Source organism: Sinohyriopsis cumingii, chromosome 11 (genome assembly GCF_028554795.1).
Source record: "Sinohyriopsis cumingii isolate HCF-2022 chromosome 11, ASM2855479v2, whole genome shotgun sequence".
Classification (NCBI taxonomy): Eukaryota; Metazoa; Mollusca; class Bivalvia; order Unionida; family Unionidae; genus Sinohyriopsis; species Sinohyriopsis cumingii.
The window spans coordinates 62768899-62782740 of NC_142971.1; the positions used below are offsets into that span (position 1 = coordinate 62768899).

The following is a 13842-nucleotide window of genomic DNA, read 5'->3' on the forward strand; positions in this document are numbered from 1 at the left end:
AATATCACGACAGCCAATGTTCGAATCGTTCAGCCGTTGCTACATCGTTTATCGGAAGTATACACCATCATGCCGGTTGCTAAATCGTTTATCAGGAATATACACCATCATGCCGTTTGTGTGACACTTTCTGTCGTTTCTAAAAGGTTCTTTAAAAGCAGACAGTTTTAATTTATCCAGATGGATGATACATTTTAAATGCGTATCACTAAAGCATGAAATTTAAACATCTGCATGTATACTTTCCAAAATATCAAATCATTATCGGATGCTCCTTATATTAAAACGAAGTCAAGAAATTTCATTATCTTCCTTAGGTCCCGGGTTTGTTTCAATATTCCCATTAAGAGTTATTAGGAGAGAAGTCAAAAAAATAAATGGAATATTCTTGGTGAATGGCAATACAGCAATACAACGAATGCAATATGCTTGGTAAATTGCAATACAGCAACAAAAAGAACGTACGGAAAATTCTTGTCAGATGAATGGCAATACAGCAACCAATCAAATGGAAAATTATTGATGAATGGCAATACAACAATAAAAGTAAGGGACATTCTTGATGGATGGCAATACAACAATAAAAGGAATGGACATTTCTTGATGGATGGCAATACACCAAGATATCTAATGGAATATTGTTGATGAATGGCAATACAACAATATATCGAACGGAATATTTTTGATGACTGGCAATACAACAATATAAATCGAATGGAATATTCTTGATGAAAGGCAACCCAGCAACAAAACGAATGGAATATTCTTGATGAATGGCACTACAGCATTAAATGAAATGAAATATTGCTGAAGAACCGTATATAGCTGCTTAAAAATATTTTGAGACTCATTTGTGACGTTCATTGTCATGCCTTTAAAACTTACAAACAAGGGACGACTGTTGAATCCCCCAATGAAGACTTTCTACCGCATTATGGAAAATTATCCAGAATCATAAGGAATTTAGTTCAGTTGTGTACGATCTCCATTGGGGGTATTCGCTATGAAGACAAGATATGTAAAATCATATATAACAGTCCGATTGTTGTACCAAACTGTAGTAATGATATTGTGCCCGGAGGAAAAAAAAAGACAATAATAAAATGGAGAGGTAAACAAAACAATAGATGAGATTGTGCTTACATATTTCCTGACTGAAATAACTTGCTGGTTAATTTAGCATACAGCTGGGGAGATGTTTGACTTAAAAGTTGCAGTATAGACTTAATACATTATTAAAACTGTATAATAAATAATTTTAATAAATATCGAATAAATATGGAGGTCTGTTTCTATGTGAAATCATAATGCAAACTCAGTATGACTGGAAATTACATTCTGATGATCGCACACACTGGTATTCCAGATTTCATGCAAGAAGATACTGAGGATCGCTACGTAAGTTGGTGCAGGTTAAGAGACACACAAATGCATATATACACACATACAGTCATTTATATACACACAGTCATTTATATACACACATTCACAGTCATTTACATATACACATGACCGCTCCTGTGGCCTAGTGGTTAGAGCGTTCGCCTCGGATGCGGGAGGTCATGGGTTCGATCCCCGGCCGAGACATACCAAAGACTTACAAAAATGGTACTAACAGCTGCATCGCTTGGCGCTCAGCATTAAGAGGATAGTGTTAGGATTGTTCGGCCTGGTGTCAGGATAATGTGACTGGTTGGGACATCATGCTACATGTCTGCGGCAGGATGCCCCAGTGCCAGACATCACTATAAACTGTCACACTGCAGACATCGTTGCGATATGACTGAAAAATTGTTAAAGCTACGTTAAAATTCCAAATCACACACGCATACACACATATACAGTCATGTACAAACATTAATAGAGATGTTTATTGATACATACACTAATATTAGGGGAGACGATTTATCGATATATATCGTGCAATCAGGTCATGTACTCTCATAAGGGGGTGTTATTGCTATATATCGTCTAATCATGTCACACAAGTTAGTATTAACGGATATGCCTTTTGATACAGATCGTGTAACCACGCCCTGTAATAATTTTAAGGGAGATGCCTATTGATACATATGGTGTAATCATGTCATGAAATAATATTAAGGGAGGCTCCTATGGATGCAGATTATGTAACCATGTCCTGTACTAATATTAACAGAGACGCCTATTGATACATATCGTGTGATCATATTCTGTATTAATATTAAGGGAGACGCCTATTGATACAGACCGTGTAATCATGTCATCTACTAATATAAAGGGAGACGCCTATTGATACACTTCGTGTAATCATGTCATGTACTAATATAAATGGAGATGCCTATTGATACAGATTGTGTATTCATATCATGTGCCATATATTAAGGGAGATGGCTATTGATACATATCATGTGATCATGTCATGTACTAATATTAAGAGGATGGCTATTGATTCAGATCGTGTAATCATGTCGTGTACTAATATTATTGGAGACGCCTATTGATACAGATTGTGTAATCATGTCATGTACTGATGATCAGGGAGACGCCTATTGATACAGACCGTGCAATCATGGAATGTACTAATATTAAGGGAGACGCCTATTGCTACAGATCGTGTAATCATGTCATGTACTAATATTAAGAGAGATGGTATACTGGCCATGCCAAGAATTACCATTACAGTAGATGGCTTACTGATCATTTCAAAACCTAATATTTATATGTTGCCAAAAGTTATTATAAACAGAAATGTAAAATTAAGAAGCTGTATTATTAATTATTTATGTGATTGCCCAAAATGTTTTTGAAACACGATCTTAAATTTAAAAAATACTGTGAATTCTACTTACATCAAAGATATAAATATCTAACTCCATGTACTTAAAAAGTCACGAGGCCTCGAAACCTGCATAGCATGAAGAACTTGTATATCCGTCAATGAAGAGGTAATCAAGTGGAAATGCCGAGCAAATAAAGAGGAAAAGACATTAAGAAGATAAATGCTGATTATAATACAACAACAAAAAAATGATTTAGCTCACCAGACGTCTTCGTCTCGACTTGCTCATGGAATCGCTTTTTGCTGACTTGACGGGCCTTCTTGCATGACTTGAATTTCCATTAAAATTCTTAGTGTTGGTTCTGAGATAGTCCGCGGAAGCACTCTTTGGCCTCATTATAAGGTTTATTCGTTTCAGCAAAGGAAATGCCAATAGATCTATGTCTTCAACAGATCCATACTCATTCCCGTCACTACTGTCGTCATCAGAATCGCTGTTCCTCGGAGGAGACAGTGGGCGTGGCAATTGTATGTGATTATAATCAGCATAACGATGGTAGTCCGTTTCATCGACTCGAAAAGAGAAATAACCGTGTGTGTGGGCTTTCTCCGTGTAGTTTCCGGTCCTTGAGTTCACTGTTGGATAAACCTTTTCTAATTTCTTCAACACTGTTAAGGATCCCTGGCATCGAATAAGTCGATATAAAGAAAATATTATTGTTATGAGTTGATATTTATGTTGCACCCTAAATAACAAATTTAAAAGCATTGTCACATTCAAGAAAAAAAATTCTAACTTCCAAGAGCACTTAACAGTTGTAACAAAATTAATAAACTAATTCAAAGTCCTCTAATGAAAATGTTTACCGTTCAAACCCCTAATTCACACTTAAGTATGAACACGAAATTTAAAATCATTTACTCATATTCAATGATTCAGTGAAGAAGCATGTGCGTGTGTCTTGTCATATATACTTGATATAATTTATATCTGATTTAATTGTTTGTAAGCTTGAAAATCTGTTTATTTTCATTATATGTCAAAATAATGTAGTTCTGTTTACTAGGAACTCGATACTTTTTCCAGAAAATAGTTTTACCTTGACTGTTCATTTTTGTAAACACGTAAGGCTGACCAGGTTCCCGACCTTAATTCAAAATTAGCAACAGTCACGTCAACAAGTTTCTTTTAATTTACTTTTATTGTGGGAATAACAAGGTCGAGATCGGGGCTGTGTTGGATACGTGACCCTCGACTTATAAATAGATTTTAGTGAAGTAAACAACTTTTATTCTCGGAGTAAAATGAGTGGTTCTTATTAAGGACATACAGGGGCTACGTGATTTTTTTTATATGTAAACATGATCACGTAACTCTTGTCCAGGCATCTGTTTTGCGTAAAATTCAAGTTTTAAACCATCGTTTTAGAGAAATAATCTCAGTTGGGCTTCTAAACACTGAGATGTAAAGGTGTTTCTTTTGTTGTGTCATTTTGGGAATTACATTTTAATGTTTATTCAAATTATTTCGATTCAAAGGGATTAAATCGTTTCTCTCGAAATATTTTTGAGTGCTCATACAGAATTCATGAACAAAAACATTTCTTCTTTTTTTAAATTGTGATTTCCAAAAACCGGAGGATTATTTCTTGTGTTTCTACAAGGAACTGTAGACAACAACATTGAACAGGATACAGCATAAGTCATCGCCTTCCATCTTGGATTCTTCGTCGGGACTCGAACTTGAAATCTTTTGAACATTTCATTATTAGGATTTCTAAAATTTTATTCGTGGATTATTCTTGGATTATTTTTGGATATGATTCTTAACACTGAAATTTCTTATTGTATATTTATTTAGTATTTTTCAAAGCTTATTGTTTCACTCTTTCTTGTTTTACTGTTTATTCGAGGCTACACACTTAACATAAGAGTCTGTATATATAATACAAATCATATGGCGAATGACAGTCCTTTCAAGTGCACTGGATCCAGCAAGGGATCACATGTGTCAGGTATTGATTAAGATAAATGCAATAGACTGTCAACAAACAGTGCAAAACTATTATCTAACTGGCCTGAGCGCTTTCGATTCTTAATGAGTCTTTTTCAAAAGATAATTACAAACCATAGACAAAACAAACAAATAAAACACAAAACCCTTGTGTTTGCAAACTTTTACATGGCTGTTTCTACAGGAATTAAACATTTAAATTTATTTGTTTCAACTAGTTTATTTCAACTTGTTGCTGATGCTGGAACATATTTTTATGACCTAGAAATCGATGAGCCATAACGACATATGTTGTTTTACGTAATTTTATGTAAGCACAAATTATATCCCGGGTATTTCATTGTTATAGTTGTAATTATAGACTATTTGGCAAATTTAGAGAATTATTTATAAGAAAATGCGAATGATTGTCTTTTTCTGGTCTTCATGGTTTAAGCCGCTTGGTTTCAATGTTCTAAGGCAGCGTATCCAGTAAGATTCCTTTTCTTTCCTGATTTCAGAACTCCAACCTTCATAGATCTGATTGGATGACAAAGAAGCTGTACAGAAGTCCGATCGCAGAACACTTCTCCACCCCAGCCACACTTTCAGTGATATAACACTTATTGCAACTGCCCACAACCCCAGCTGGGGTTCCGAAACCAAGAAAGAAAAGGAACCTTACTGGATATGCCGCCTTAGAACATCGAAACCAAGCGGTTTAAACCAAGAAGACTAGAAAAAGACAGTCATTCACAAATAACATTATATTTTGTAGCTGACTCATTTTCTTTTAAACAATTCTCTAAATTTGCTTCATAGCCTATAATTACTACACATATATTACTGCCTATATATATATATATATATATATATATATATATATATATATATATATATATATATATATATATATATATATATATATATATATATCACGTAACCAGAGCTAACTGTAAAATTCAGTATGCATGCGTGATTGCTAATTAGGAGAATCTTTACCTTTCCTGCAGAGCTAGCTTATTCGAAGAAACGTTATTGTAACTCAAACTGAATTTCTAGCCAAAGCTGAAAATGTTTCACGAATACGGGATGACAGTATTACGTACCGACTTCACAATGTAGATCCAATCCGAGAAATTACTATCCCTTACCAAGACAACATCTCTCCTGTAATCAGAGGATTTATGGCATTAGTTATAACAGTGTATACATTATATGGAATTCGTATAGCTCGACAATGTCTTGAATGTCTTACACATATAGTATCGCATTTGACTGGTTCTAGCAGTTCACCTGTTTTACAAGTGTGTATGTATGAGAAAAGAAAAAGGCAGAGAGAAAAAGAAAACGCAAGGATGGCAGAAGAATTTTTTCTTCTTAGGAAAAAGATAACGAAAAAAGTAAATATACCACACAACCAAATATACAATATAGCAAACATTTACAAGTAGGACAGGAGGGCCTCCCTGACTGGTCTGAGAAGATCAAACAGGTAAGAGCACCCTCCAAAAAGAAAAAAAGCATGTATGTGAATGGGAAGGGAATAAAATTACATTTGACTGGTTCTAGCAGTCCACTTTTCAAATAATTGTGGATTTTGTGAACAAAAAGACAACAAATAGCATTTGACTGGTTCTTGCGTTTGATAATTGTACATGTTTTTTTATAACTGTGAAGGAAATACACAACCATTTTGAATGTTCCTGCGTTTGACTTGCTCGATAATTGTGTATTTAAATTACTGTCAAGAGAATAATGAGGACGTTCAATATAAACATTCTCACCTGAAATAACAAAACTGTAACGCATTCGAATTCCTTCCTATGACTTCCAGTGGCCAACCGTTCAAAAAGAATAGAGACCTGCAAATATAACAGAAATATAAGCTTTGAATGTGTGAGTATATGTCTCTCTCTCTCTCTCTCTCTCTCTCTTGGAGATTTCAACTTTCATTTTGACTGTCCCGGAAACTCAAATATACCAAAACTCATAGATTCCATTAATAATGTTTTCAACCTCAAACAGTCAGTTAACCGTTTTCAACCTTAAACAGTCAGTTAACCAACCCATCCATAAACATGGTCACATTTTAGACTGGATTCTTCATAGACCTGATGATAACATTCTACGGTCCTCCCTGGTATCCCGTGACCTTGCATCAGATCACCTCTACATTATATGCCATCTTGACGTATCAGTCCCTAGCTCTCCACCTTTATCTGCTACTAAGAGAAACCTCTGTATGATAAATAGAACCAAACTAATGCACGAAATCCAAGCAAACCTAACAACTTGCTTACCTCCTACCGCAGAACAACTCGATAACTGCGTTCATTGCTCGACAAACATGCCCCAGCTACCAAGTGCAGAGTATCAATTCAAAAGTGTTCTCCATGGTATAGCAGTGTTAGGGACCAGCTTCGCACTGCTAAAAGAGACCGCGGTAAAGCTGAGAGGCTCTGGCGTTCCACCAGACTCACTTTTCATAAGCAAATCTGTGAAGCCGCTAAGAAGAATGTCACAAATATAGTTCATGTAGCGAAATCAGCACACTACACTACTAAGATCATGTAAAGTTCCAGCTGCAAAGAGCTCTTCGAGATTACTAACAGGCTAATGTCAAGGAACAAATATACACCACTTCCAACTACCTTCTCTCCAGTCGACCCTCCGGACATGTTTGCAAATTTCTTCCGTGACAAAGTACAAACCGTTAGAGATAAGCTTGACACCACAATTTCAATTGACTCGTCGTCACCATACAGTAGGGATACAGAATTTGAGCGGCAACCATTATCAGCATTTGAACCTGTCTCTATGGATTTCGTACGTACAATCCTGATGAAGAGTGGACCAAAGTCATGTGAACTTGATCCAATTCCAACATCACTGCTGCTTGAGTGCTTAGATCCAGTATTGCCTTCACTAACTGATGCTATTAATACCTCTCTCTCATCCGAAGAATTTCCATCATTTTTCAAAACTGCCATTGTAAAGCCTTTGCTGAACAAATCAACACTAGACCATAACGATTGAAAGAACTACCACCCAGTTTCTAATTTCCCTTTCATATAAAAAATCATAGAAAAGATTGTTCTATCCCAGCTTGTATCTCTTCTAAATTCAAACAGTCTTTTTAGCAATGCAAGTACTCTTCTAAAAGTAGTTAATGACATTCTCTCTGCGTTGGATAGTGGAAAGATTACAGTCCTCACCCTCCTTAATTTGCCTGCAGCATTTGACACAACAGACCATGATATATTACTTCACCGTCTCCAGCATGTATTTGGCATACATCATACTGCATTACTGTGGTTCAAGTCCTACTTGGTGAACATGACACAAATTGTATCTGCAAATGGAATAAACTCCAGCCCAGTTGATCTATGTTGTGGTGTTCCACAGGGGTCTGTTCTTGGACCTGTTCTCTTCATTCTATACAGCCAGTCGCTCTCAAGTGTCATAGATTATCATCCAGTGTCTCACCAATTGTACGCTGATGACACCCAAATATACAAATCTAGCCACCCAACTGAAAAGTATGCTGCCAACTACCAAGGTGTAGAGAGGTGCATTTCTGATGTGAAATCGTAGATGACATGTAACACGCTGCAGATGACTGATGATAAAACTAAGGCCATTCTGATCACAGCACAAAGACTTTCTCATTCACACCCTTTACCTCAAACAATAAATATCAGCAACACCAACATTAAATTCACACAATCAGTGTGAAACCTAGGTGTTACTCTGGACAGTAATCTCCCATTGCACCAACATGTCATGAACATATGCAAGGCTGCATATCTTGAGCTGAGACGCATCAGCTCAATTCGCAAATATCTTTCAGTTGATGCCACTAAAACACTTGTGTGTTCATTAGTACTTTCAAGACTGGACTATTGTAACTCAATTCTGTCTGGTTCATCTCAATATCTACTCCAGAAACTTCAAAAAGTTCAAAACACAGCTGCTCAGATCATACTTAGAGTACCACGATCAGAGCACACCTCCCCGCTGCTCTGTACCCTACACTGGCTATCCATTCGATCTAGAATCAAACACAAACTTTGTTCTCTGTGCTACATTTCACTGTCGGACTCTAGTCCAACATACCTATCAGACCTCACCCATGTGTACACACCAGCAAGATACTTAAGCTCGTCTTCTGACACTCGTATACTCATTATTCCCACTATGAAAACAAAGTCATATGGACAGCGTTCTTTTGCATACCAGGGCCCAGCAACGTGGAATGAATTGCCCACTGAACTTAGACACAAAGACACAGTGATCACATTCAAGAGAGCTCTCAAAAAATACTTATTTCGACTGCTAGAACAAACTTAAAGACCTAATAATGTTTGCTACCTTAAATATTCTCAGCATGTTTATTTGGGGGGGGGATACTACCCACAATGCCAGCCTAGGCAAACTATAGCATGGGATACTACCCACAATGCCATCCCAGACAAAATATAGTTTGGGATACTACTCACCAGGTTAGACAAACTATAACATGGGATACTACCCACAATGCCAGCCTAGGTAAAGTATAACATGGGATACTACCCACAATGCCAGCCTAGGTAAACTTTAGATAGGGATACTACCCACAATGCCAACCTAGACAATCTATAACATGGGATACTACCCACAATGCCAGCCTAGGCAAACTGTAACATGGGATACTACCCACAATGTTAGTCTAGGCAAACTATAACATGGGATACTACCCACAATGCCAGCCTAGGCAAACTATAGATAGGGATAATACCCACAATGCCAGCCTAGACAAACTATATATTGGGATACGACCCACAATGCCAGCCTAGACAAACTATAGATTGGGATACTACCCACAATGCCAGCCTAGACAAACTATAGATTGGGATATTACCCACGATGTCCGCCTTGACAAACTATAGATTGGGATACGACCCACAATGCCAGCTTAGACAAACTATAGATTGAGAAACTACCCACAATGCCAGTCTAGACGAACTATAGATTGGGATAATACCCACCATGCCAGCTTAGACAAACTATAGATTGAGATACTACCCACAATGCCAGCCTAGACAAACTATAGATTGGGATAATACCCACAATGCCAGCCTAGACAAACTATAGATTGGGATACGACCCACAATGCCAGCCTAGACAAACTATAGATTGGGATACTACCCACAATGCCAGCCTAGATAAACTATAGATTGGGATAATACCCACAATGCCAGCCTAGACAAGCTATAACATGGGATAATACCCACAGTGCCAACCTAGACAAACTATAGATTGGGATATTACCCACAATGCCCGCCTAGACAAACTATACATTGGGATACGACCCACAATGCCAGCCTAGACAAACTATAGATTGGGATACTACCCAAAATGCCAGCCTAGACAAACTATAGATTGGGATACTACCCACAATGCCTGCCTAGACAAACTATATATTGGGATACGACCCACAATGCCAGCCTTGACAAACTAAAGATTGGGATACTATACACAATGCCAGCCTAGGTAAATCAAGATATGGATTTTCTTTTCACGCACAACTTATATTGAAGGAACATCCGAAAGATAACGTCAAAACGTACCGCATGAACTTATGGTGGTCAGGATCTTCGATAGTTTTTGTACCTCCCGCCATGAAGATCTTTTCATAAGTCTGAAAAAATAGAGATATGTGTCTTGTGTTTTAGAAATTTACTTTACATTGCATTTTAATAACTTAACACTTGATTTATCAGTTTCCATTGTCAATCATCCAAAATGGTTCGAAAAAGTAGAATTCTTAGTCTTCTGACGCCAACATTTACTAGGTTAGAATATGTTGATTAAGTTAAATAGAAAACTGTTTGTTGTAAATCTCTATAACACTGTAGCGTAAATTTATATAATAATAATATATAATTATATAATATATAATAATCGAGTTTTAGAACATTATAATAGGTTTAAGAATCAACAGCAACAAAGCATTAAATACAATGTTTAATACTGTGATAAATTTGGAGTATGCGCATTTTGTTTTAGTGCCCTGTTTTAAGGAATTACTTGTTTGATTATTGGAACTCCGTCCATTGGAAATATTCCTTAGCCCGAAATAATTATCCAGTTACTAGGAGCAAACGTCATGGATTGAAATGTTAGTGAGCTTCAATGATGCCATGTTTTACTTTCAGTGAATTCAGGTGAGAGCCGCACGAGTTCCATAGTTCCTATTACAATTTTGTGGCGTTCATTGGTTGTGTGACTCCAGGTGCAGTATATATGGTTGGAGACTGATAAATTACACAAAGGAATAAACAAGAAGGGACTCGGCAGATAACCGTTTATGTTGCCATGGTGGCAAATGTGACGCAGTTTTGCTTACATTATGGGGCTCGAAACCATGAATTGACTGGCCTAAGGTGGCGTGGTAAAAATAATTCCCTTTGTTAGTAAATAGTTGTATAGTTTTACGGCGTGAACTGCTGACGGTACGGAAAGTTAATGAAGAGAAACCATGCAGATGTGCGGTTGATAGACAATCGGGAAGTTGTGAGATCTGTCTTGCATTGATTAGGGTAACATTTGTGTATAGAATGGACACGTTGGGCTTTCTGATCTACAAAAGAGGTTGGATGGAAGTCTTTGGAAATTTGGGGTAAACTTATGACTTCTAGCGGAATCGCGCTAGGGTTTGACACCGCTCGGTCAAGCAAATGCCCCTGGCTTGTAACAATACTATAGCGTAATTTGTCTATAACACTAGATCAAATGTTTATAACACTGTATCTTATATGTCTATAACAGTGTAATGTAATGTCTATAACTGTATCGTAAATTTCTATCGCACAGTAGTGAAAATGTCTATAACACAGTAATGTATTGGAATTTGTTACGAGTCTAGGCTCTTACAAAAAGTAACAAAAAGAGTGAGGAAAACAAGCTTTGTAAAATTTAACAAATAATTTATTTCCCTAGAATATCGAGTGAAAAATGAAAAGAAATATAAACTTACGGTTTTACGATTCAAATCCAAAAATAATCGAAGAATTAAAAAAAGAAGTCCTAGTAATAAAAAGTCCTGAATGAAACTAAGTTCGAATCCCGATGAAATCCAAGATAGAAGACGACGACGTCTGTTGTAACCTGCGATGTTCTGCAGCTTCAACAGTCTCTTGTTGAATCAAGAAAATATTATTCCAGTTTTTTAATTCTGTACAATGCGATTAATGACCTTGTCCCAGAATTAATTTAGAGCACGTTAGTATTTCCAGGGAATATACTCACTTGAAATCCATTAATTTGAAGAAAATAAAATCTCAGCCCAAACTGGTCACAACAACACAAGTTAACGTGTCAAAAGTTTAGCGTCCACTGACTACTTCTATACCAAACATTAGGTATAAGGCTAACTTAAGACGCAAAACAGATTACCGGATGGGGGTCAAGAGTTCAGCCTTCCAGAAGAAATGTTATTTTGTTACATGAAAATTATCACGTAGCCCAGGTATGACCTTGACTTAACTTAATAATTCTTACTCTAAGAAAGAATACAAATTTAAATTTAAAAAAAAAGTTGTTTACTAAAACTGTCACTGGTTCTGAACAAAGTCAGAAACTAGATACAGTGTTTCTGATATTAGGCGTATACCAATGAATATTTAAAAAAGAAGTCAGGTCAAACTGAACGGAACTTAATTCTTTAAAAAAATCAAGTCCAATAAACAATATTACATTACAATGACATGTAATGGAATAAAAAATTAGAACTAACAAACAATTAAATTAAATCAAATATACATAACAAATTATATCAAGGTCCATGCTTTCTCTTTTAATAATTTATTCAGTATCCGTGTTTGGTGTTTTTTTTAAATACTTCTGTGCTTCATTTTCTAAACTCATGTCAAAATATATTTGACGTATCTTAGGTAAAAATTGTCATTCAAGAAACCATTTTTATAACAAAAGATTGTGGTTATATATTGTATAATTATTCATTTGGACTTAAATTATTCCCTTACCTCGCTGTCAATCTTCAGTAGTTCGGTATATTCTTTTGTAATGACCGTTGACAGGCGCTTAGTTTTGTGAACTATTGCTAGCTCCTACAACACAGATCGAACAAATAGAGCGATTTTTTTATTGTTCCACAAAATAAAGCAGAAAGATTGTTCGTTCGTACGTGAATTAGTCAACGTATGTCACGCTAGGAATATATGGAGCTTTTGACAGTTCATACATACACAAAACTTCATACGTGTTTTGTTCTGAGTCGGCGGAAAGATCAAGTTTGATATGGCGTCGGGCGTTTATTCATAAGCTACATTAAGCGAGTTCTTTCCCCGATTCAGTGCAACACTCAAATGAGGTTCTGTATTTACTACAGTCTCCCTTTGCGAGCTATCTAAATATTTTTAGCTTAAATCAAATAAATAAAATTCTAATCTAACTGGCATTTATACAAGTTCAATTCACTGCGTCAAATAATATATACGTGTGGCCGTCAAAGAAGGCACCTAAGTAGTTTGACTGTGGGGTCGTGATACAGACTGAACAACTGTATCGAACGCCAGATCGATCAAGTAATATCGAATGGATATTTAATATAAAAAATACGTTACACTTATTTTAAATAACGCATATATAACTGTTATTAAATACAGTGAGAGCATTATTATTATTATTATTATTACACAACACAATACTTTCTCTTTGACCTCCGATACAATTGTTTGACTGCTATTCTTCCATAACGTAGATGTACCCCAAGTTACAGTATCACCCTACACCCTAGATGTACCCTTTGTTACAGTATCACTCTAATACTTACAGTATCACTCTAATACCTAGATGTACCCCAAGTTACAGTAATACCCTAAGCTAGATGTACTCCAAGTTACATTATCACCCAAAGCTAGATGTACCCCAAGTTACAGTATGATCTTTACCTAGATGTACCCCAAGTTACATTATCACCATAACCTCAATGTACCCCAAGTTACAGTATCACCCTAACCTAGATGTACCCCAAATTACAGTATCACCCTAACCTAGATCTACTCCAAGTTATAGTATCACA

General features: G+C 36.3%; 1 protein-coding gene across 3 annotated transcripts in view; it reads right to left on the reverse strand.

Moving 5' to 3' along the window:
* Nucleotides 1-13842, reverse strand: part of LOC149788562 (uncharacterized) — a 92004-nt gene that overhangs the window by 16039 nt on the left and 62123 nt on the right. For all 3 annotated transcript variants that reach the window (XM_089974598.1, XM_089974599.1, XM_089974597.1), the window contains 5 exons: nt 12785-12868; nt 10367-10437; nt 6542-6619; nt 5864-5924; nt 3024-3443 (listed from right to left, as the gene is read on the reverse strand). In XM_089974598.1, coding sequence (XP_089830724.1) covers nt 3024-3443; nt 5864-5924; nt 6542-6619; nt 10367-10437; nt 12785-12868 — 714 coding nt within the window. The remainder of the gene's footprint in view (nt 1-3023; nt 3444-5863; nt 5925-6541; nt 6620-10366; nt 10438-12784; nt 12869-13842) is intronic.